At 32.2% G+C, this 22,477-nt stretch overlaps 1 protein-coding gene across 1 annotated transcript; it reads left to right on the top strand.

Annotated features, from left to right (window-relative positions):
- Nucleotides 1–6,687: 6,687 nt before the first annotated feature.
- LOC133337488 (uncharacterized) lies at nucleotides 6,688–16,150 on the top strand. Its single transcript, XM_061545709.1, has 8 exons — nucleotides 6,688–7,197; nucleotides 7,267–7,471; nucleotides 7,604–8,062; nucleotides 8,137–9,436; nucleotides 12,308–12,878; nucleotides 12,941–13,104; nucleotides 13,179–13,411; nucleotides 15,916–16,150. The coding sequence occupies exons 1-8, from the start codon at nucleotides 6,716–6,718 to the stop codon at nucleotides 16,018–16,020; spliced, it is 3,519 nt and encodes a 1,172-aa protein (XP_061401693.1). The 5' UTR covers nucleotides 6,688–6,715; the 3' UTR covers nucleotides 16,021–16,150.
- The last annotated feature ends 6,327 nt before the right edge of the window (nucleotides 16,151–22,477 follow it).

Raw genomic sequence — 22,477 nt, 5'->3', positions numbered from 1 at the left:
AAGCCAGCAGCCATGGAGAAGAAGCACGGTAATGTTGATGCCCTGTCTCGTCGGCCATGCAAGGTAGAATGCAGGCATTGCTCAAAGGCTGAAAATAAAGAGAATATCGTTGATGTCCGACTATTGCAGTTTGAGTCGGGTGAAGATTGGTCGACGGAACAACGAAGAGATCCCATTCTTGGCAAAGTAATTTCGGCCATAGAAACGGGCAAGCGACCTAGTCGCAAAGAAATTACCTCCGAAAGCCCTCTTTTAAAATCCTATTGGGCCCAGTGGGACAGTCTACTTATAATAGATGGTTGCTTATACCGCAAATGGGAAAGTGAGGACGGTAAATCTCACCGGAACTTGATCGTCGTCTCAGACTCCAAAATAAGAGATCCATTGCCGACTGGATCGCCAATTGTGAAAGGTGCATAAGAAGAGCCGAGGCTACATGCAGCAGTATAATTCAGGAGCCCCTTTTGAAAGAATCGCAATGGATGTAGCTGGGCCGTTCCCCACAAGCGACTCTGGGAACCGGTATGTCTTAGTGGTCATGGATTACTTCAGCAAATGGCCAGAGGTTTATGCTCTCCCAAATCAAGAAGCCAGGACAATTGTGGATGTGTTCAGCAAAAATTGGATTGGTCGCTATGGTGTTCCATCTGAGGTTCATTCCGATCAAGGTAGGAATTTTGTATCGGCGATCTTCAAGGAAATGTGTGACTCCTACGGAATCAAGAAAACCAGAACGACGCCCCTACATCCACAATCAGATGGCATGGTGGAAAGATTCAATCGCACCCTGGAAGAACATCTACGGAAAGTGGTGGACAGTGGCCAACGAAACTGGGATGAGCCTATTCCAAAGTTTTTACTGGCTTATAGATCGGCCATTCATGATTCCACATCCCGGACCCCAGCCAAAGTTCTGTTAGGAAATGAATTAAAGCTACCTGGCGATTTGATATTCGGTGCTACCCCAAACGACGATGTGAACCAAGATGAAGACAGTCAAAACTCTTTTGGTAAAGTCCACGATGCAGTTCGCCATCGAATAAAAATGGTTAGCAACCGCATGAAGGCAAGGTACGATCGAGCGGCAAATACCGATGGGTTTCAAGAAGGGCAACTGGTACTATTGTTCAATCCACAACGAAAGAAAGGACTGTGCCCCAAATTGCAAACGCACAGGGAAGGACCCTACAAGGTGGTCACGAAAATAAATGATGTGGTTCATCGCATCCAGAGGAGCGACAGTCCCAGGTCGAAGATGAAAGTTGTACATTTGGAGCGGCTGGCCCCCTACGGAACGGGAACTGTGCCTATTCGGGACGAACAGGCTTAAGCGGGGGGCAATGTTACGAATATAACTTTAGATTTAATTTAGATGAGCCTTGCCTGTAGCGACAGGCAAGGCTCATATAAATAGGGGAAATGGAAAGGCAGTTAGTCAGTTGTGAATCAGATCGCGAATTGAAACCGTCAAGTAAAGTAAAGTGCAAAGTAAAGTTGTGTCAATAAAATCATTGTAATATTCGTAATCAGAAAGAACCCGCGTTTTATTTAGTACGAACTGTATTGGGAAATAAAACAACGCCTACACGGGATTAAGTAAAATCCAAGAACGTAACATTATTTATAGATTTTTTTTGAGAAAATCAATCCAGAGTTGGAAAATAACGCTCAAATACACAAGCGACATGACATAAAACATTTTATCGAATCCAAAAGATGCAACCTTAAATTCTTACCGCTTTATTCTCCAATGCTAAATCCAATTGAAAATGCATTTTCAAAAATAAAATTATGTGCAAGTGCTGAGCTGTGTGACGTTTCAATGGAACATAACATTGTTGATGTAATCGAGCGAAGTATTCACTAGCTAACTCGGCAAGATTGTTCTAACTACGTTATGGACATGGGTTTGAAAATCCCACAAGCTGTAAGTCGGGAACCCCTTCATTAAGATAAGCAGTTACCTTATCATCAACAATTTATTAAGTCAAATATGTATTTCGCATTTAGGACCGGGTATTCAATTCTTGTTCATAAATATTTATTTATTAAAATGTCAAGAAATACCCCAGTTTGTATTACTATTTATTTAGTTTTATGTAGTAAATATATTAAATGAAATCACACCGAATTAAAGAATATTTATGTTAATTACAAAGCCATACAACTATATTTGTTAATATTCTTCGATTTAATTTTCAAATATTGGTTTAAAATTACTGCAAATATTATATTTCCTTAGATAAGAATAAAGGTTTCATTTAATTTGGAAAAAGTTTCATTCTATTTGTAAAAAGTTTCATTTCAATTGGAAAAGGTTTCATTCTATGTGTAAAAGGTTTCATTTCAATTGGAAAAGGTTTCATTTAATTTGGAAAAGGTTTCATTTAATTTGGAAAAGGTTTCATTTAATTTGGAAAAGGTTTCATTTAATTTTGGGGGATTTTCAACCAAAACTGCCGATAAATATTCATGATTGTTGGACGTCAGTAATCTATAACAAAAGCTGCCACTCAAATGTACTAGTAAAAGTAAAAAGTAAAAGTAAAATTTTATTGAGACTCTTCTTTTCGATAACATAGTTAAATGTACTGAGAATGATTAGCCTAGTTAGAACTATATACGTCTTATTCTAACACTTGGAATGTGGTATGCATCTTTGCAAACAGTAATAATTTAATATATATGTGAACACATACAAGAGAGAGTGAAAAGGCTTGCTCCCGGCCTATACATTTGCTGGCAGAGCATTTTACGTCTGCCAAATAACAAATGTACTAGTGTGTACACCGTTTAACACCGCTGTTTTTTGGGCCATGAACTCGACTAAATGTCGGTTATTCGATTTCTGGGAAGTCGACTTAGAGATCCCTTGACTGGAAAAACGAACGCATTTGACCGGCGCAATTTTCCAACGCCAACTACAATTTGTTGCAATTCTATTAACTCCAGTGTTGTACATAACCGTACTTTCAATAAAAATTATAAAAATATATATTTAATTTTAATAAAAGCAAGGAAATAATTAATGGTGCTCTGATCCCATACGACATAACCAATCGCCCGCGTCGAATGCCACATGTAGTTGAACACGTTAACATTCGTGCAAATTTATTTCTACAGCACAGCAACACTGACTGGAAAGTGGAGGCAACTCTGTACATATAGTGTAGAAAAAATACTAGCAGCACAGAAAAATTTTTTCACACACTACGGACTGAATTGATTTTTGTCTGCGATTAATTTTTGTGGAAAAAATCTTATAATGGCAAAGGTAAGTTTCGAATTTTGTTAAAACTCAATAGAATAACGAAGTGCAGTGGTCAGACAAAGAAAAAACTTAATATTTGTCGAAATTTAATGAAATTCTAGATTAAAAAAGTTGTGTAAAGAAAAATTCTCGACTACCACGAGCTCAGCTCGCAATGTAGTGCAGAGAGAAAAATGTGTGTGTGCGATTGTGGAAAAAATACGTTCTTTGCTTCCATTTAGGGGGCAATGTAAAAATAATTGTCGTAAAGCTAAAAAAAAATGTTGGAGCTTGATTATTTCCAGAAAATATATTAAAAGAAAATTAATAATAGATAGTAATTTACATGAAAAGGTAAAGGTATGCAATGAAGGGCATGGGAAAGCGTCGTTGCATGAGAGAAGGTGGAAAATTGTGTTCAAGGACACGATGGGCCCCAGCAAAATGTGTGCGTGTGTGTGCCTCTTGTCGTTCTCAGTCGTTTTATTTGTTTTTCACTTTGCTCAGAGACAACAAAAATACACCGAGTGTCTGGCTCTCTGTGTCCATGCATCACTCGTGTCAAATAAAAAATGATAATTGTTACGGGAGTCGGCTACATGGGGGTAATGGGGTCGAAAGGGGTTTCAAGCTGGCTTCCCCTTTGTATAATTGTGGCAAATATGTCGTGCTTTTAGTTGTCGTTGTCGCTCCATTACAAGACGTCGCCGTGCATGAGTAGTATTGTAATTTTTTAATTATTTGGTGGCATGGAATAGTACTCGAAAGACATGTGGCCAGACGTGGATTAGTTTTTGACTTCCCACTTGAAACATCTCTAATAAATAACCAATGAAAATGCAAACTTGAAAAAGTAATTTACCAATGAATTGTGTGTTTTTAAAAAATATTTAATAATTCAGATTTGTCGATGTAGCGAGCCAGCGACGCTTGCATTAAAAATCTGAAATTATAGTTAAATTCCTTGTACTTTGATGTTTCATAATTCCAGAACAAAGGCTCTTGGACACCATTCAAGGTCTCTTCTTATAAAATGTATGTATTTTATATTGAAATAAAAAAAAAACAAGACGCGACATTATGTAATTACCTTTATTACCAAAATCATTCATTCCCATGTATACCATGTGTTGGAGACCCAGAACAACGATGGGGCTGTAATGTTGCTCGTTTTGGATTTTGTTTTGTGAACGACCGAATTTAATGTTTGGGGTTTCAAGCAAATTTAACACAAGTGTTTATTTATAGCAGTGTTTTGATTCAACACAAAATTCTTAAAAGTACATAGGTACATATTATTTCACCAAGCGTTTATATATGATATTTTTCGGGGAATGCAGTTGTATCATTGATATTGTAATTGTTATCGTTTCGTATGAATTTTTTGGAATAGTAGGACTAATTATATATATCCTTCCTAAAAATCAAATTATTTAAAAAACTTAAACATACATTTTACGCTCCGGTTCTGTAATATTTCAATCTATCGAATTCCCTTTCTACATTTGAATGCATAGAGGAATATCAAGTCAAAATATAATTAGAACAACTGGGGTAAATACTGTCGATCTGTTCCAAAACTGCAAGAATCTACTAATTTTTATGATTTTTCGATATCATAAAGTAAATTGGAAATTTTAGACATGGGCTGTAGTGACCGCTGACATTTTTCTAAAATTATCACATAAAGTATCATTTTTTTAAAAAAGTGGCACAAATCTTTTGAAAAGGTGGCACAAAAAGTGGCACACTATTTTCCTACATATAAAATGGAATCTGATGAAATTATATATGGACGGTACTTTCAAATTTTAAAATCGGACAAAAACTAGGTCTTTTGTTTAAATATTTCAATATTTGAGACGATTATAATAATATCCACATTATTCTCATCCCAAGCCTGTATCCCATGAAAAGTCATTGTAGACTCTATTCGATACCTAATGGAAAATTTTGGCTAAGTCTTAGGCGTACCATCGTGTATACGGGAGCTATACCTATATCTTAACCGATTCTCAACAGTTTGGATAGGCTAAACAAATGGGACGTACTAAATTGCATCCAACTCAGATAATCAATGTTATCTTCATATGGGTCTTTCGTATGTCATCAAATGCACAATAACAATTCACTGTACCACAGGATGTAAAAATTCTAATATAGAGTTTCGAAATAATTTCAATAAAAACAATTCAAAAACTGTCCAAATGACTATTTCTTTAGTAAATATCTTCGTGTACGAGCGTTGCACAAAATTGGCACATTTGGTATCAAAATAAAAAAGTAGCACAAGAGTGTCATATTTATTGTAAACAAATATTTTTATTCGAACCAAAATATATGTGCGCATTACTATCATTACGTTTTTTGAAAGATGTTTTGAATTTTTATCCTGTTCTGCTTTGTATTTCGCGATTAAAATGTTGACAGAGAAGATAAGACTAAGGCATGAATTCGCCTCTCTGTTAATCTTATGAATAAACCTTGGTGTGTTTCTATAAATGTAAAAAAATTTTGCAGCATTAAAAAAAAAATGTTTTCATACATATTCGCCGTTTTCTATTGATACTCAAGTAAATAAGTATTTTACGTATTTGGGTAATACGGACATTCAATAAAAGTGAGGAGGTGGGAATTTTAGTACGCCACGCACTGAAATAGGTTGGTTCGAGCCTTTTTTATAGCAACATAGTCATCATTTGTTAATTGCTAAAGTAAGTTATTTTTTTTTTCTTTTAGAGTCTGTAAAAGAGGACGAAATAAAGAGTGTGATATATGCTTTTCAAAACCAGTGTGGAGAACAACATCATTAGACATCAGGATATCAGGAGAAAACGTTTCTTTCAGTAAAGCACAGTTTAGTACATATACAAATTATCCCACAGCGAAATAAACTGCGTTAAGGGGCTAATTGTTTTGCAAGTCCAGAAACAGCAGATGCAACGCAAACAGAAGGAAGACTAATTGTAAAGGATACTTTCGCTACAATAAAACAAATATTTAATGAACCTGGAAAGTTTTTATCCAAAAAATTCTTATACCTATAAAAACTTTACAACAAAAAAATATTTAAATATTTCGCGATTCTTTGATGAGCAAACTACAAAGCAAATTTCAATTGCAATCTTAACCTCACCTAACCTAACCAATTATAACAAAAAAATAAAATAAAGTAGGGAAAACCTATTCAACGAACATTTGTCCACAAGGGAACATCCAAAGTAACCTAAGGAATACAGGCTGTTCCACATAATATAAAATATACAGAAAATATATTGGCGTTTGACTGGAACATCAAGGGTTTATAAATACAAACAAAATACTGAGCCATTCGTTTGAAATCATACGACCACTTGCCAGTAAACTTCATAACAAACAAGTCGAAAGAAATCATTAAAATCGTTATAGCTATTTGATTGCATTGCGCCAAGTTACACTGTGTCACGTTTTAAAGAGGCTTTATATATGGCAACTATAGAGGATTTTGTACCACATATCATAAAGAGCGCCTCCGTCACTCCCAATCCCTCTTCTGTGACACCAATAATTGCCAGTAACGCCGACACGAACAACTGCACTTTTACTTCTGTCCTGGAATCGTCTTCTATCACGGCTGTTGCTAAAGCTTTGGAGGCATCAAGCTTTATAACTTCTACTTCTAGTGCTTCCACTGTAGATTCTATCGTTGATAAACTCGTCAATTCTTTGGATCTGAACGACCCTCTTCTATCGAACAACTGTAACCCAATAGCAAAGGATTTGAAAAGCATTTCGTCTCGGTCGTCGTCGGTTGCCGGCAGCTTGACATTGGGCGGGCTGGGCGGCGGAAATATGTTTAGCGAAGTCTTCGAAAGCAACGTGGGCTCAGAGCTGGAATCTGGCTCCTTAGAAGACTCTTCGGGTTCCTTGTGTGAAGGCGATGTGGACAAGAATTGTAAAATTTGCAGGTATAATATTTTTTAATTACTCTGTATAGTTTTGTTGTTAACCATAGATGTGTTCGTTACTTATTTCAGTTCTCGTTTGCAATCGCCTCGTGTTTTATCATGTCTTCATGTATTTTGCGAATCTTGCCTTTGCAAGTTGTTGAACGAAGACTCGTCGGGTGGAAATATTTCATCATCATCTTCAACATCTTCGATTGGAGGAGACCTTGTGCCACTCCATAACTCATCTGGAAAATCGCAGATTAAGTGTCCCATATGCAAGCAAATAACTCTGGTAAATATTTTAACTTTTTATATTAGAAATGTGCCTGTGAGTTCTTTTATTTATCATAGCATCCACTTTTTGTGTGTCCTGATCTCAAGAATTTACTTCTTATTCACATGTTTTATTTTTATTTCATTAAAGGTTGGTCCGAAGGGTGTACAATCTCTAACATGCGACTATATACTAACTAATATATTGGACTTGGCCACCATTGAGTCGGAACAATTGCATTGCACTTCTTGCAAGAGCAAGGAGAATGCAATTTCCCGTTGCAATGATTGTGCCAATTTCTTGTGCAGCGGATGTGACAATGCCCATAAGTATATGCGTTGTTTTGAAAATCATGAAGTGGTCAAATTAGAGGACTTGCAAAAAACTTCGGATGGCGATAAACCCTTAATTATACACAAACCCTTGTACTGTAATGTACACACATCTGAGAATCTCAAGTATTATTGCTTCAATTGTCAAATACCGGTTTGCAATGACTGTTTGATTGCCGATCACAAGGGTAGCGAGCATCACTACGATATCATAGCGTTGGCTGAGAAATCTGTCCGCGGTGATGTTGAGAATCTTATAAAGGAGGCCAAATCAAAGGTACAAGTGAAATATTCTAAAATTTATGGCATTGTAGTTTCTTCTAAACGGTTTGTTTCGATTAATTTTCGCAGGTGCAATATTGCGATGATGCAGACGCAAATTTATCTAGCGCTCTTAACGAGCTACAATCTCAACATGACGCGGCACGTGATCTCATTCAAGAAACATATGAGAATTACAAAAAAATCATAGAGAAATGCCGCGACCAAGCATTGGTTGAACTGAAGAAGCTGCACTCCGAACGAGTTTTGAAGATAATGGATCTGATGCAAAACATCCAAAATACTATGGGTAAAATAGATAACACTTGCAAATTTACGAATCGTGTTCTTGAACAAGCAAATGCTGCAGAGTTTCTGTCAATGAAAAAACTAATTGCAACTCAATTTATTAATATGATAAATACCACACCAAAGTGCGACATTAACTATTCGTTGACGTTCGACACTAAACCTGAAAAGTTCGAACAACTTGCGCAAGAGACTTTTGGCAAATTTCGTACAGAATCGACTCCACCTTCGCCAAAAGAAAGCACCCCACCACCAACTTTGCCCGGCATGCCACCGAATATGATGAACGGCCGTATTGGTAGTGGCGGAAATGGCAGCATGAATTGCTCCAACAGCTCCCAGAGCCAATTAACCAGTTCGGTTACGGCCAGCAGTCCAATATCTTTGCCAACTTCCATGCAAAGTTCATTTGATGGTGACATCTACGCAAGCGCTTTGAGCGGCGGCTTCATGATGTCTAACGTACTTACTCCGGATTCACCGACCCAAAGTCAATCAGGGATGGCCCACAATCACCATCAACTACAACACCAGAACAGCACTTCGTCACATCACAGCAGTGTAAATGGGTTCAATAGTATTGGATCCATTGGCACTGGTAATGGCAACACATTAAACAACAATTTGTCAAATTCGTCTCCGGGCTTCAATGGATCTCTCGGCAGTCAGCTGGGTTCTGGACCTGGTGCTTCATTGATGGGTTCTCAAGGCCTAAATGGCTTAAATAATGCGGGACCTTCGACTGGACTAAATGCTCTAAACAATCCACTCAATAATAGTTTAACTGCTGCCCTAAATGGTCCTTTGGGCGGAAATACTGGAGTTGCTGCTGTGCCACCACCAGGAGGTTATAATAGTATTCTGGAATACAATTTATCACGTCTTGCCAGTCTCACAGAAAACACGCCAGATTCTCTTACGGATGCCCTAGTGGGTTCGCCAAGTGGCCCTACTCCGCAATCAGTAGTACCAGCTGCCAATGCACAAAATCAAACCATTATCCTTGCCGACATTCTCTCCGGTGATCAACGAGCTTTTAATAATTTGCAAGCTCTTGCAAAACTAGGCTTGAACAACAACGGTAAGTAATGATAAACATATTTCCTTTCTATGTCACCTCCTAGCCAGTCTTCCTTATACAACTACCTTAAACTATGTATAACATTTTTGGTTTGTTATAGTTTTCAATTACATAAAATGTTCCACGTAAAATATTTGAAACAAATTATTTATATTGTTCGTTATTGTCCTTCGATATAACAACGTTAACTATATTCCGACGAGGCGTAGAAAAATAAAATTAGCATCTGATTCATTGCTATATAATAATAAATACAAAATCAGTGAAGAGTTTCCCAGTTACGAATCACAAATAAGTAATTTTTCAATAATGCACATTTGAAATACAATAGTTTTAAAAGAAAATCTAGAAAGAAATACAATAATGAAATGCATCTGAACAGGATAATAAAAATACCAAAGTATCCATAGTATCCTTTGATTAATTTTCGATAGATTTAAAAAAAATGCGGTAATAAAGTTTGGTTTTAATAGCTGTTTTCCAGAGTAACATTAAGCTCTATTTCAGGGAATAAGTAATGTTTTTTGACTTTGGTCAAAATTGAAAATAAACGGCTGCTTGAAATACATCGAAATATGCTGAATAAATCTTACAAGAAGAAATTTACCGAGTAACATTTAGTAAGTTCTCAGCGTAGAACTGTCAAACTAGCTCTGTCTTTTACTGGACTTTGGAGTAAACAGACAACATCCAGTAACATTTTGTAGCAATTGTTATCATATATGGAGTAAACAGGCACAGCTAATTATGTTTTTAAAATCATACATCTAATAAGGTAGATGCATGAGCAATCTATAACAACAACAAAATTGTTGCAGAAAGTTTTTATATAAAAACATACCCGCATTTATAAAATTCTTTACACAAAAAATTAATGTACATGTTTTATTTTTTTCTGGCAATTATGCCTGTTCTTGGAGTCTACCTTTTAACGGAGACATCTATATATATATATTTACAGTGGTGGTCACAGAATTAAAACATTTACTGTGGTAAACATTTTTTGATCAGCCCTCGATTCGTTTGAAGTATTTTTGAATTTTTTTTTTTAATTCAGAACACCTCGATATACTGCACTTAAGAGATTTAGTGTGAAAATAGAAAATTATTGCATGCAATTTTTCCATAAATAGCGGGTTTTATGAAAATACATGGACGTTGAAGTGGCCATATAATTAAAACATTGTGTGATTTTTTACTTTACTGCATTTTTTGCAAATATTTTTAAAAAAGCTCTTTAATTTAGTTAAATTATGTAAACTAAGCACCGATAGAATCATTTACAGATAAAAATTTCTGAAAAAAATCTGTAAAATCGATCAAAATTGCCAAAAATTTGTACAGTACACCTAACATTCAGAAAACACCCTTATTATAGAAAAAAAAACCGTATGCACCAGAAATTGCTAGAATTAGTAAAAAATAATAAATAATTCTCAAAATAAACAAATATTTGAAGTAAAAACTCAAAAAATGGGAATTGGCATAAAGGATCTATTCAATTTCGATAGTCTTTATTGCAGAAGGCCGGAATATTTTTGCAATATGTGAGAAAATATCGATTGATATTGGCATATAATATATAAAATCGATTGTTCGGGTAGTGCAGAATATATTTTATCAAAAATATATCAGTCACAACAGAACGAACAGAAATCAACGCATATGTTAACGAGTAATGGTTTCTGGCACACAGCAGCATGATTGATGGTCAACTCTTGACCCTTCAAATCTATTGAACATGCTAATATTTTTCCAAAATAATATTTTATGAATAGAATAACTTCCACTTAATCTATTTTAGTAACAAGGAAGGAACCATTTTACAGTTTGACAAATATTTGAAGACTTGTGTTGAACATCAAAAATGCTGCTGTGTGTCAGAAACCTTTACTCGTCAACATAGGCGTTGATCTCTGTTCGTTCTGTTGTGATTGATATATTTTTTGATAAAATATATTCTGTACTACTCGAACAATCGATTTGATATAATAAATACCAATATCAATCGATATTTTCTCACATACTGCAAAAATATTCCGGCCTTCTTTAGTAAAGGCTATTGAAATTAAATCGTTCCCTTAGATTAATTCCCATTTTTTGAGTTTTTATTTCAAATATTTATTCATATTGAGAATTATTAATTGTGTTTTACTAATTCTAGCAATTTCTAGTGCATTCGGACCTTTATTTTCTATAATAAGGGTGATTTTCTGAATGTTAGGTGTACTGAACAAATTTTTAACATTTTTGATCGATTTTACAGATTTTTTTCAGAAATGTTTATCTGTAAATTATTTTATCGGTGCTTAGCTTACATAATTTAACTAAATTAAAGAGCTTTTTTAAAAAATATTTTCAAAAAATGCAGTGAAGTAAAAATTCACACAATGTTTTAATTATATGGCCACTTCAAAGTCGATGTATTTTCATAAAAAACGTTATTTATCGAAATATATATATATATATATCTTTTATTTTTTTTTTCTTTTTTAATATTTTCTTTAATTTTTTACATTTATTTTGTTTTTGTTTTTTTTTATTATAATACAATATACCACTACCCTACAAACACCTATAACCCATCATCACTACCGTTCCCAAACTCTTGCTGTTGTTTAAAAACATGTATTCTACACGTTTGCACTAATACTGTGTGGCGGAAAATGACAATTTTCCCACAAAAATGCCACTGGCTAACAATATACTACATACAAACTTATTGTACACAACAATTATATTGTGAAAAAATATATAAAACATATAACTGATTGTTTGTTAATGTTGTTGTTGCTGATGGCACACGTGTTAATCAATGACTGTTATTTTGTTATAAATAAATGAATATTATTGTTGGCATATTACAAGTAGATTTTCACACAGACTTGACAAGCAATCAGCTATTAACGAGTGGACCCTCACCAACCGGATTTGATTGTTTATTACCAGATTACTGCCTACCCACAGCACCGTCGCCAAGTTTACCAAATTTGCCTCCATTATGTCCAGGCGCTGGGGCTGGTGGTTCCGTCGACGATATGAGCATAAGCAGTTTCCATGCTCCACAACAACCCCAGCCAAATACGACCAGTATAATAACAGGTCGCAATAAGGCAACTCCAATGCAAATACGTTGCAAGTTTGGCTCATTGGGAACGTCTAAGGGACAGTTTAATTCTCCACACGGTTTTTGTTTGGGTGTTGATGAGGAAATTATTGTAGCCGATACTAATAACCATCGCATTGAGATCTTTGATAAATCTGGCAATTTGAAGTTTTATTTCGGCGTGCCCGGAAAAGAGGAGGGACAACTGTGGTACCCTCGCAAAGTTGCCGTTATGCACACCAATGGCAAATTCGTGGTTTGTGATCGTGGCAATGAACGTTCTCGAATGCAGATTTTCTCGAAAAGTGGTCATTTTATGAGGAAAATCGCTATAAGGTAAATGATTTAATTATTTTTCATTACAATTAAGATTTTTTTAAATTTGTTTTGTTCATTAGGTATATTGACATCGTTGCCGGTTTAGCCGTCACATCTAAGGGCCACATTGTCGCCGTTGACAGTGTTTCTCCCACAGTGTTTGTCATTTCGGAAGATGGAGAATTGGTGCGCTGGTTTGATTGCAGCGATTATATGCGCGAACCGTCAGATATCGCAATCAGAGGTAATTAATTGCAACCAGTACTCTTTGTGTTGGAATATCAGAAATGAATTCTAAACGTTTTTATTTCATTGCAGATAATGACTTCTATGTTTGTGACTTTAAGGGTCATTGCGTAGCGGTCTTCCATGAAGATGGTACATTCCAGTATCGTATCGGAAATGAGAAAGTTACCTGTTTTCCAAACGGAATTGATATTTCCAATGCTGGTGACATTTTGATTGGTGATTCTCATGGCAACCGTTTTCATGTTGCCTGCTATTCACGCGATGGTGTCCTTCAGTCCGAATTTGAGTGTCCACATGTCAAGGTAATTACTCTAATCTCTATAGTTACAATTTAAATATATTTCATATTTTTATAAGCCTATTAAATTCCACTTTATTACGTATTGAAATTGAAACATTGATATTGTATTTTGAATTAGTAACCAAATATTTACAAAGAAATATCTACATTGATGAAAACAAGACAAAAAAAAAAAAAAATATTTTCAATAAGTTCATGATTTGCAGTATAGAAAATAGAATAATGAGGAATAAATATCGTTTCAAAATCTGTTAAACAAATTGTACAAAAACATGCAACTAACATAGACGCTCTTACACCATTCATATTAGTGCTTAAAAGTACAAAATATGGTATAATTGTTTGAAGGCGTAAGGACCGAGTAGGCAACCCTGTCGTGATTGTTAATACATTTTTATAGTGCTCCGCGTTTTTGGATTAAAATATTTATTTTTAAAATATTAATATTTTGTGATAAATTACTTGTCTGTGTATTTGAAAGTGTTTTATACTATTTCTGTGCATATTGTACTTATTGGTGTGGTGCTATAAACAATTATTTTTCAATATAATTTCTAATCTTCTTTTTGTTTCTTTACCAATTTGTTCTTTTTGTTACAATACTTTCATAGTTGTTGTAACATAACAGAAACGCAAAATGTCTACGAAAAAGGCGACAAGTAAAACGTTGCCTAGTCGTAAAGCCTCGGTTTCTGCTGGGAGTACTGCACCACGAACTGTTTCTGGGAGTGTCATAGATACAACTGAATCTGTTTGTGGCCAGTCGTATGCTAGTGTTGTGACGGAAGCAACTACAGAAGCCAGAAAGGATTTATTGGAAGGAGCAATAACCCCTAAAACCATGAGTGTTACTATCCCCTGGCTGGAGAAAACTACTCATGGAATACAAGAATTATCACTTCCTTTATCTGATGCGTGTTCAGTGCTTTCGAGCTGCTTCCGTGGCCTCAACTGGTATAATCCCACAAACTTCCCAAAGATCGTAGAATACTGACGACAGTAACATCAATTTTTTTTGATCTCTGGGGGTTTAAAAAGTTTGGGACTCCATGTGCATTGATTGGTGGAGGACCTGGGGTCAACCTTGCCATAGCCTCCTTACCATGACAAGGACTTGGTAACTAAACCTAATATTCTTCGAGGTTTCCAGGAATTGATGAGGCTCCGATCGAATTCAGTCGGAACCCGTACTGCAAACCATATATAGATGTGTAGGAGTTCGCATAACTCCCCAGCGTTAGGGAGTCATAATTTAGGGGATGAGACTAGGAACCCATAAGTGGTTAATTAATAGGGTCGCCAAAACACTTCGCCACGTCGGCCGAGAAGACCATTGGAAGAATGTAACATGTGCGTGACGGATACAAATTTTTTTGATGGAGACAGAAGATAAACATTGTTTTATTTGAGTTAGTCATTGCAAGATCTACAGATAACAGCATTATCCAAAAAAAAATCTCATATTAGAGTCTGTATAGAAACATATGAGAATTTTGTCACGCACGGGTTAAATAATATTTCCTATATAATTTCATATCTCTCTTAACGAATTGATTTTTCACCTATGTGTTGACCTTTTTGTGGAATACGTGATACATATATTGCATATTGAGGATCCCATACAACAGAACCATATTCTAATATATACCGAACCGTTAATATTGCATTGTAGAATCTCTCTTATTTGTAGAATCTCTTCTTAATTTGGGAAATCGTATTCTATGAAATAGGAATTCGACGTGTTTTCCTGAATGCCCTTACATAAAAAAACATTCTCGACGATTTTCAGATGCGCTATCTTATGATATAAACCGCCCTTAAAGTGATCACGTGGTACAACAGTGCAGAATGTTGGAACGAACTATTCATATGGGAGGCTACATGATTATATTTTATAATACTAAGGTGTAGTGTTTTTTTATTTGTAATTGTCGACTTCGTAAGAAGATATTATAAACATGTGTGAGATATACGGATTATTTAGACTAGTTCTAATGCTGTTAAATTGTGTAACTCAAAGCACAACAAATTACATTTAATAATTACAAGATACTATGATTTAATATTCGCCAATGTTTTCCTTTAAACATTATTAACCGACCTAACCTAACCTACATCGTTTCTGTCATTGACATTACTGCGGGTCAGTCAACCGTTAAAATGGTGTAGTACAAATGTCAGTTACGCTAATTGAAATAAAGTGTATGTCAACATTATTGTTATTATGATAATAACTAAAAAGATTTGTTTTGCGCATTATTCTCAAGAAAATTATCTCTAAAGATCAACCAGCCGAAAGGTATAGGTCATGAGATTCGTGATTTCATTTGTTGTAGCATATAATTATTCCTAGTGCTCCAATTTCCGTTTTTTAGATTATAGATCTACGACTAAAGACATAATCCTTGTGTTTTAATATAATCGTGTAGATAATGCTGCACATAGCTCTTAAATGTACATGTTAAATATGATATGAATAAAGGTTACAATTCTGTTTTCTCAAAGGTTTCGCGTTGCTGTGGCTTGAAAATTACTTCAGAAGGATATGTTGTGACACTGGCTAAAAATAATCATCATGTTTTAGTGCTTAACACATTATACGTTCAGTGATTGCAAAAAAAGAGAACTCTCAATGTGAGAACTGATTTGTTAACCTATGGAAAAACTGCAACTGCAAGTAAATCTCACCAGCAGCAGCAACAACAAAATCCGCAGTCACAGCAATCGCAACTACATCAACACCATCAGCAACAACAACAATTGCGTTCCGTTTTTCCTACAATGCATGGCAATCACGGCCTTAGTATCTCATCACCATCAGCAGCGACCACAGTCACAGCAGAAACGAAAGCAGCAGCAGCAGTATCCACAAACGCAGCACTAAATTTCAATTTGCCTTTAATAAGCAAGCATCAGCTTTACAAAAATAATACTGAACATAGTGATAATGGTGAACAAACAACAAAATTACAACTTATAGATTATGATGAAATTTAAGGCAATACTATTTTTGTATTATTTTCATTTTCTTGAAAACAAAACAAACAAAAAGCTAAACAAACTTAAACATACATAATGTTAAAACAACGCCTCCAAAGAAACGACGAAATTTTGAATTTACGCCGCCAAAAGCCAAAAACAAAAAAATATCGTAAAAAACAATATAATTTATTTTTTTACACCTCTTCGTACCACTTACTACTATATTACTACTTCTACTACTTTATTACAATTATATTCTACATCGTTTTACACTTTACAATTTTTAATGTAGTTAAACAAACAAAAAAGGCCGTTTTTATATACAAAAGAAATATTTTAGCTTATATGAAGAGATATATATTTAAAATAATTTTCTTTTTCTACATTACTTAAAAAAAATTTTCTGATTAGTAGAAACTCAAAAGGCGAAATTCTCGAGCATACGAAAACATTTTTGTACAGTCAAGAATTTTTGCTTTTTGATTTGAATGCCATGGAAAATTAATTTATAACTCCAAAAGAAAGACAAACTGTCTGATTCAAAAACGTCGATTTTTCGAAACAAATCTCAACCCCACACATAAATACAAATATATAATTTTGTGATCTCTTTCTATTCATTTTTTCTGTTTATTTTAATTGCCAAAAAGAAAAACAAATATCAAACATTATTACAACGTATAAAAACGAATGAAATTTTGAAAATTAAAAAAAAAAAATGTATATTTTTTCATCTTAAAAAATTAAAATTAAATTAAAATAACACGTTGCAATGGTTTACAAAAAACTAATTACAATTTGAACAAAATAACTATTACAACAACCATAAAACTTAAATGAAATATTGTTATATAAATTACATTTTTATAATTTTTGTTACGTTTTCTTTTTATTTACATTTTTAATTGCAAACAAGACAATGTATTCACATAATATCGACGAGAACAAAAGTGTAAAGCTCATACTTTTGTTTTCTCGAATGTGTATGTCACGTTTTTATTTACAAACAAAACACAAAACAAAACAAAAAAACATATTCCTTTTTTACATACATTTAAATTAATTTCCCACGTTATTTTTAAAATAAGGCTGGTTTTCCAAGACATTATTTTACATTATTTACTCACTCACATTTGTGTGTTATATATATAATTTTTTAATAACAATGTTAACTTTTAAAATTAATTACATCTACATAACTATTTACATTTACAAGAACAAAAAAAAAATATGTTTATTAGTATATATACGTTAAATTAAATACACTTTAACACAAAACAAATTTTAAACATGAAACAAAAGAAGAATAATCTTATAATTTTTTATTATAAAATGTTTAATTTATCCTTGATTTAACAATGTGTTTCAAATACTTTCTTGTCATTTTTTGTATTTTATTTTAATTTTTTAATATTTATTTTTTTTTTGTTTTTTTTAGAGATAAAATATATGATTTTCAAATGTATTTATTATTATATTTGTTTTAAAGATTTTCTTATGTAAAACATTTAATACAAAAAAAAAAAAAAAAAAACGACAACAAAGAAAATGGAATTAGCAAAACAAAAAACAAATGATCATATATTGTGCGTGAGGCTGTAGTTTTAAATTATTAAAAAAAGAAAAACCAATACCAATCATACCTTTTTACTACTATATAAGCATTAACAACGATTACAAGAATTACCCAAAAGCAATCCTTTTTAAAAAAATACATATTTAATTTTAAGTAGTACCAAATGTAGAGTTTCTCTTCGAAATTTCGAAAACACTCACACATCAGACTTATTCAAATTTTCAAACAAACCGTCATTGAAAAACAAAAAACAAACAAAAACTGTTTATAAGATATTTTTATAATCATATTTTAAGTATAAATACGTATTTTGTTGTCCTTTAACAGAGCAAAAAGTCTCCGAACATTTTTAGTCTCTCTCAGTAAAAGGCAATTTCATACACATATTTGTAACCTTTGGCTGTTTAGAGGATTTAGCGTTCATTTATAATTTTAAGTTTATTTTTATTGTTTTCGTTTTTTTTTGTTTACTTTTTATTATTATTCTTTTTGGAAAGACTGGATGAACCGAGACCTTTATCACACTGGTCCAATCTGTGTGCTGTAACATTTTGAACCGTTGTGTATTTTGTCATCTCAATTTCCGCCAAATTTTGTCTATTTTGTACTTTTATTTTTTTCCTTAAGAGCATTTTATTAGCAACAATAACACATTTATTGTATACACAAATTGAATTGATGCAATTTTTTTGTAAATTATTAATTAGAATGTATACCGACAAAACATTTTACATGCTCATTTTATTATATACAATTATTTTCATTATTTCAAAGTAACTAAATATAAAACAGAAATAATTAATACCCACAAAAAATTAAAAAAAAACAACTGTAATTCCATAAGCTTTTACTTTTTATTGTAATATTTTTTGTTTTAAGATTTTTTTAAAACTATTTACAAGGTTTTGTTAAACAAAACTTAAAAAGTCTACAAATGATTATTTTTATTTCTATTTTAGTTAAGTTTATTATTATTTTAATATACACAAAGTATACACAGACACATGTAGACATATTAGATGACACAAGATATTATGGATCTAGATTAGGCCATAGACGACTCCCCGCATCATAGAGGTTATACAACTGATTGCCAACACATCCCCATTTCAACGCATATACAAAAACTGACATTTGATATTATAATAGAGTTTTTTTTTTATTTTAGATTATAAAATGAATTTATGTTGTATTTTTCTTGTTATATTTTATTTCCGATAATTCGCTTAACTTAATGATATTATTAAAAAAATAATATAATTGTTTAAGTCAGTTTTTTTTTTGTATTCGTAACTAAGAACCCTTTTTAGTGTATCCCTTATTTTTACTTTTAAGTCAAGACGTACAGTAGTGCAGAAAGACTAAATATATTTTCAATATTTTATATTCGTTTATAACACACAGGTTGTATTAAATTAATAACAAAAACCAAATGCATTTTTAAAAGTACTCCAATATTTTTGTTTATTATTTTATAAGTATTTGTTTACAATGTTCTAGCAAAAACGTTCAAAATGCCTTTTAGACTTTTGTTTTCAAAAATATTTTATCTACCAAATTATTTTTATTGGCCATATAGATGTTTTACACAATCGTGTATTTTTTATACATACACTCCATTATTAAAGGAAATGAAATGATGCAACACTAGTCATATGCATATGCCTAATAACATGTGCATATTTTTAAACTATTTAATCTTATTGATCACTATTGCTTACCTCTACCATTTATTAATTAATCTACACTACTGTACGCTTCTGTATTACACGCTTAAAAATTAAACTAGAAGAAGAGAGAGAATAATATTGTTATTGTTAACGTTTTCCACCTGCTTTATGTTATTAATTTAATTTTATGTTTTTTTCTTATCTTCGAATTATTAATTGAAATGATTATTATTTTTAATAATTTTGTGATTTTTTAACCTATACGCCTATACAATTTCAATAAAACTTCATTTAACTGTTTTTATATGTGTATGTATAATGTTTTATGGTAAATAAAAAATATTATTTACAATTGCAATTCACTACTGTATAAACAATTCTCGCAGAGATCAAGGCTTTAGCAAATCAACAAATTGGGATAACAAATTAAAAATTCGGCAATAAATTTCGAAACGTGACAACGTAAATATCAATATTCAAAATTGATTGAAAGACAGGTATTAAATTGTTACTAATAACAATTGCAGTAGTGATTCAATTTGCCCTTTATACTCGTTTAATATAGTAATAAGGCTCAATCTGTAAACCAATATACTAAATTCAACACATACACACACGCATATAAAGATAATACTAATCTCCTTTTGAATTTCGAACAGCATAAATGTGAGGTTAGAAAAGAATATGTATTTTATCAATCCAAAGTTTTTTTTATATATATATTTAACATATTTTTAAATTATAATTATAAATAAATTTACATATATTTTAAACATATATACAATACTACATTTATATTTATGTATAAAAAATATATATGAATAGTATACATATGTTTATAAACAAATTATATATGTACATCATGTATATGGGTAAAACAAAATGAAATAACAATCTAGTGTATGTCAATTTTTGATGATATTTTACGCCTTATGAAAAATGATTAAAACATATATACATTACAAATAAATAAATAAATAAATAACAAACCAAACCAAATTCCCCCCAATATTTGCAATAACGTTTTAGGAACACTTATACAAATCCACTTTAAAACCATAATATTAATATTGATTAAGAATGATTTAAGCTAAAAACTTTTATTTTTACATTTACCAAAAAGTAAACAAGAAACGAAATATGAAATATGAAAATCAAAAACAACAATTGAAATATATAGACAACAAACAAGCAACAATAATGTATAAATAATTAGTTCTCAATTCAATTAACAGGCCGAATCAAAAAGAAAAAAAAAACATACATCATGATATAACAACAAACATTCAAAATTGAAACAGAATCAACATAGGTTGACAAACAATTTTCGTAAATAATCAAGCGGAAAATTAAATATATGTATAATATGTGACAAATTTATTCAAAAAATACAAACGTACACATTAACCAATGATTATATACTTATAACTATCATATGTGTATGTTGTATTTACATGGCGCCTAAAATGTTTGAATATAAATTTGTATTCTCTATCTCTATTCTCTTAGCGTATACACATATACAAATGTAAACTTAATTATAACAACAAAAACGGCAAATTGCTTTACCTGGTGGTGTATAAGTTCCTCAAATACAAAATTTTTCGACTAATTTGTTATGATTTGAATTTATTTTTCACTGTTGTGTTCGAACTGTTTTTTTATTTTATTTTGTCTGGGCTCGAAACCTATTATTTTATCTAATTTGTATTTATTATTTACTTTTTTATTTCAATAAAGTTTTTATTCAATTATATACAATTTGATTTTTTGATTTGTTTTTTTATTTGACTGGTAACACACTGTGCAAGATGCAAATATATATCGGAGAATTTTTAACTGGATATTTCATTCTGACATTCTCATAACTAATTGTAGATGATAATTGTTAAAATTATACTATAGAACTCTGGATTAACTACTATTGTGTGATTTGAGATATAGAGCATTAAATTTACTTTGTAATTAAAAATTTGGCAATGGTATGAAATTTCCGTTGAAGATATAAACCAATTTGAACGAAATTCATGAGTGTATACAAAATAATGAACCGGAAGAACATCGTTCGAAACTAAAGCATTCAGACGTCATAGAACATTTTAAAGAGTGTGTTGAAATAAAAACTGATATTCATATTTTTATTTGTATAAAAATATATATTTAGAAATAAATTAAAATGTACCATTTTTCTGACGTTCAGTAAGAAAAAATATAATTCCGTATAACGATATTTTCGATTTAACAATGAGGGCTGACAATATATAAATCGTTCTATCGAGATTCTATTGTATATCAATAATGAGATTGACATCAATATGTCTCGATTACACAATATATTTTTTAATGTGATGGATCAATTTGGGTAATGGGTAATATATACAAATACACATTAGAATAATATCAGAATCCCTTTCTTATATTTCACTTCCATTTAAGCTATAGACTTGACTTTGTTGTTAGGTTCCCTCCAAAATAGTGTTCATTGATTCAAACTTCAAATGAATGCAGTGTTCGAATAAATAATATGGGCAACCGCAGAATATCTACCGGTTAGTAAAACGTCAACAATACATCCAAATGCCTGACAAACAAGATTAACATGTTGCACAGTGTAAGAAAAGGGGTTTATTTGTCGCACTACTGGAAAATTAACATGTTTATTTTTTCTTAGCCTCTATCTCTCTTCCTGTCTAAATTTGAGTTTGGCGAAAAGGAATATTTCAACGGAAAGCAAAACAAAATTAGAACAACATATCAACATTAAAACAGCGATTTTTTTTATTTATGTCACATTCTGATTCTCGTTATGTTGTGTTCTATTCAACAAAGAAAGAAACAA

The sequence above is a fragment of the Musca vetustissima genome, unplaced genomic scaffold, assembly GCF_032173495.1.
Source record: "Musca vetustissima isolate MV318-11 ecotype Yass unplaced genomic scaffold, APGP_CSIRO_Mvet_v1 utg32687, whole genome shotgun sequence".
Taxonomy (NCBI): domain Eukaryota; kingdom Metazoa; phylum Arthropoda; class Insecta; order Diptera; family Muscidae; genus Musca; species Musca vetustissima.
This window is presented reverse-complemented; position numbering and strand designations above follow the sequence as displayed.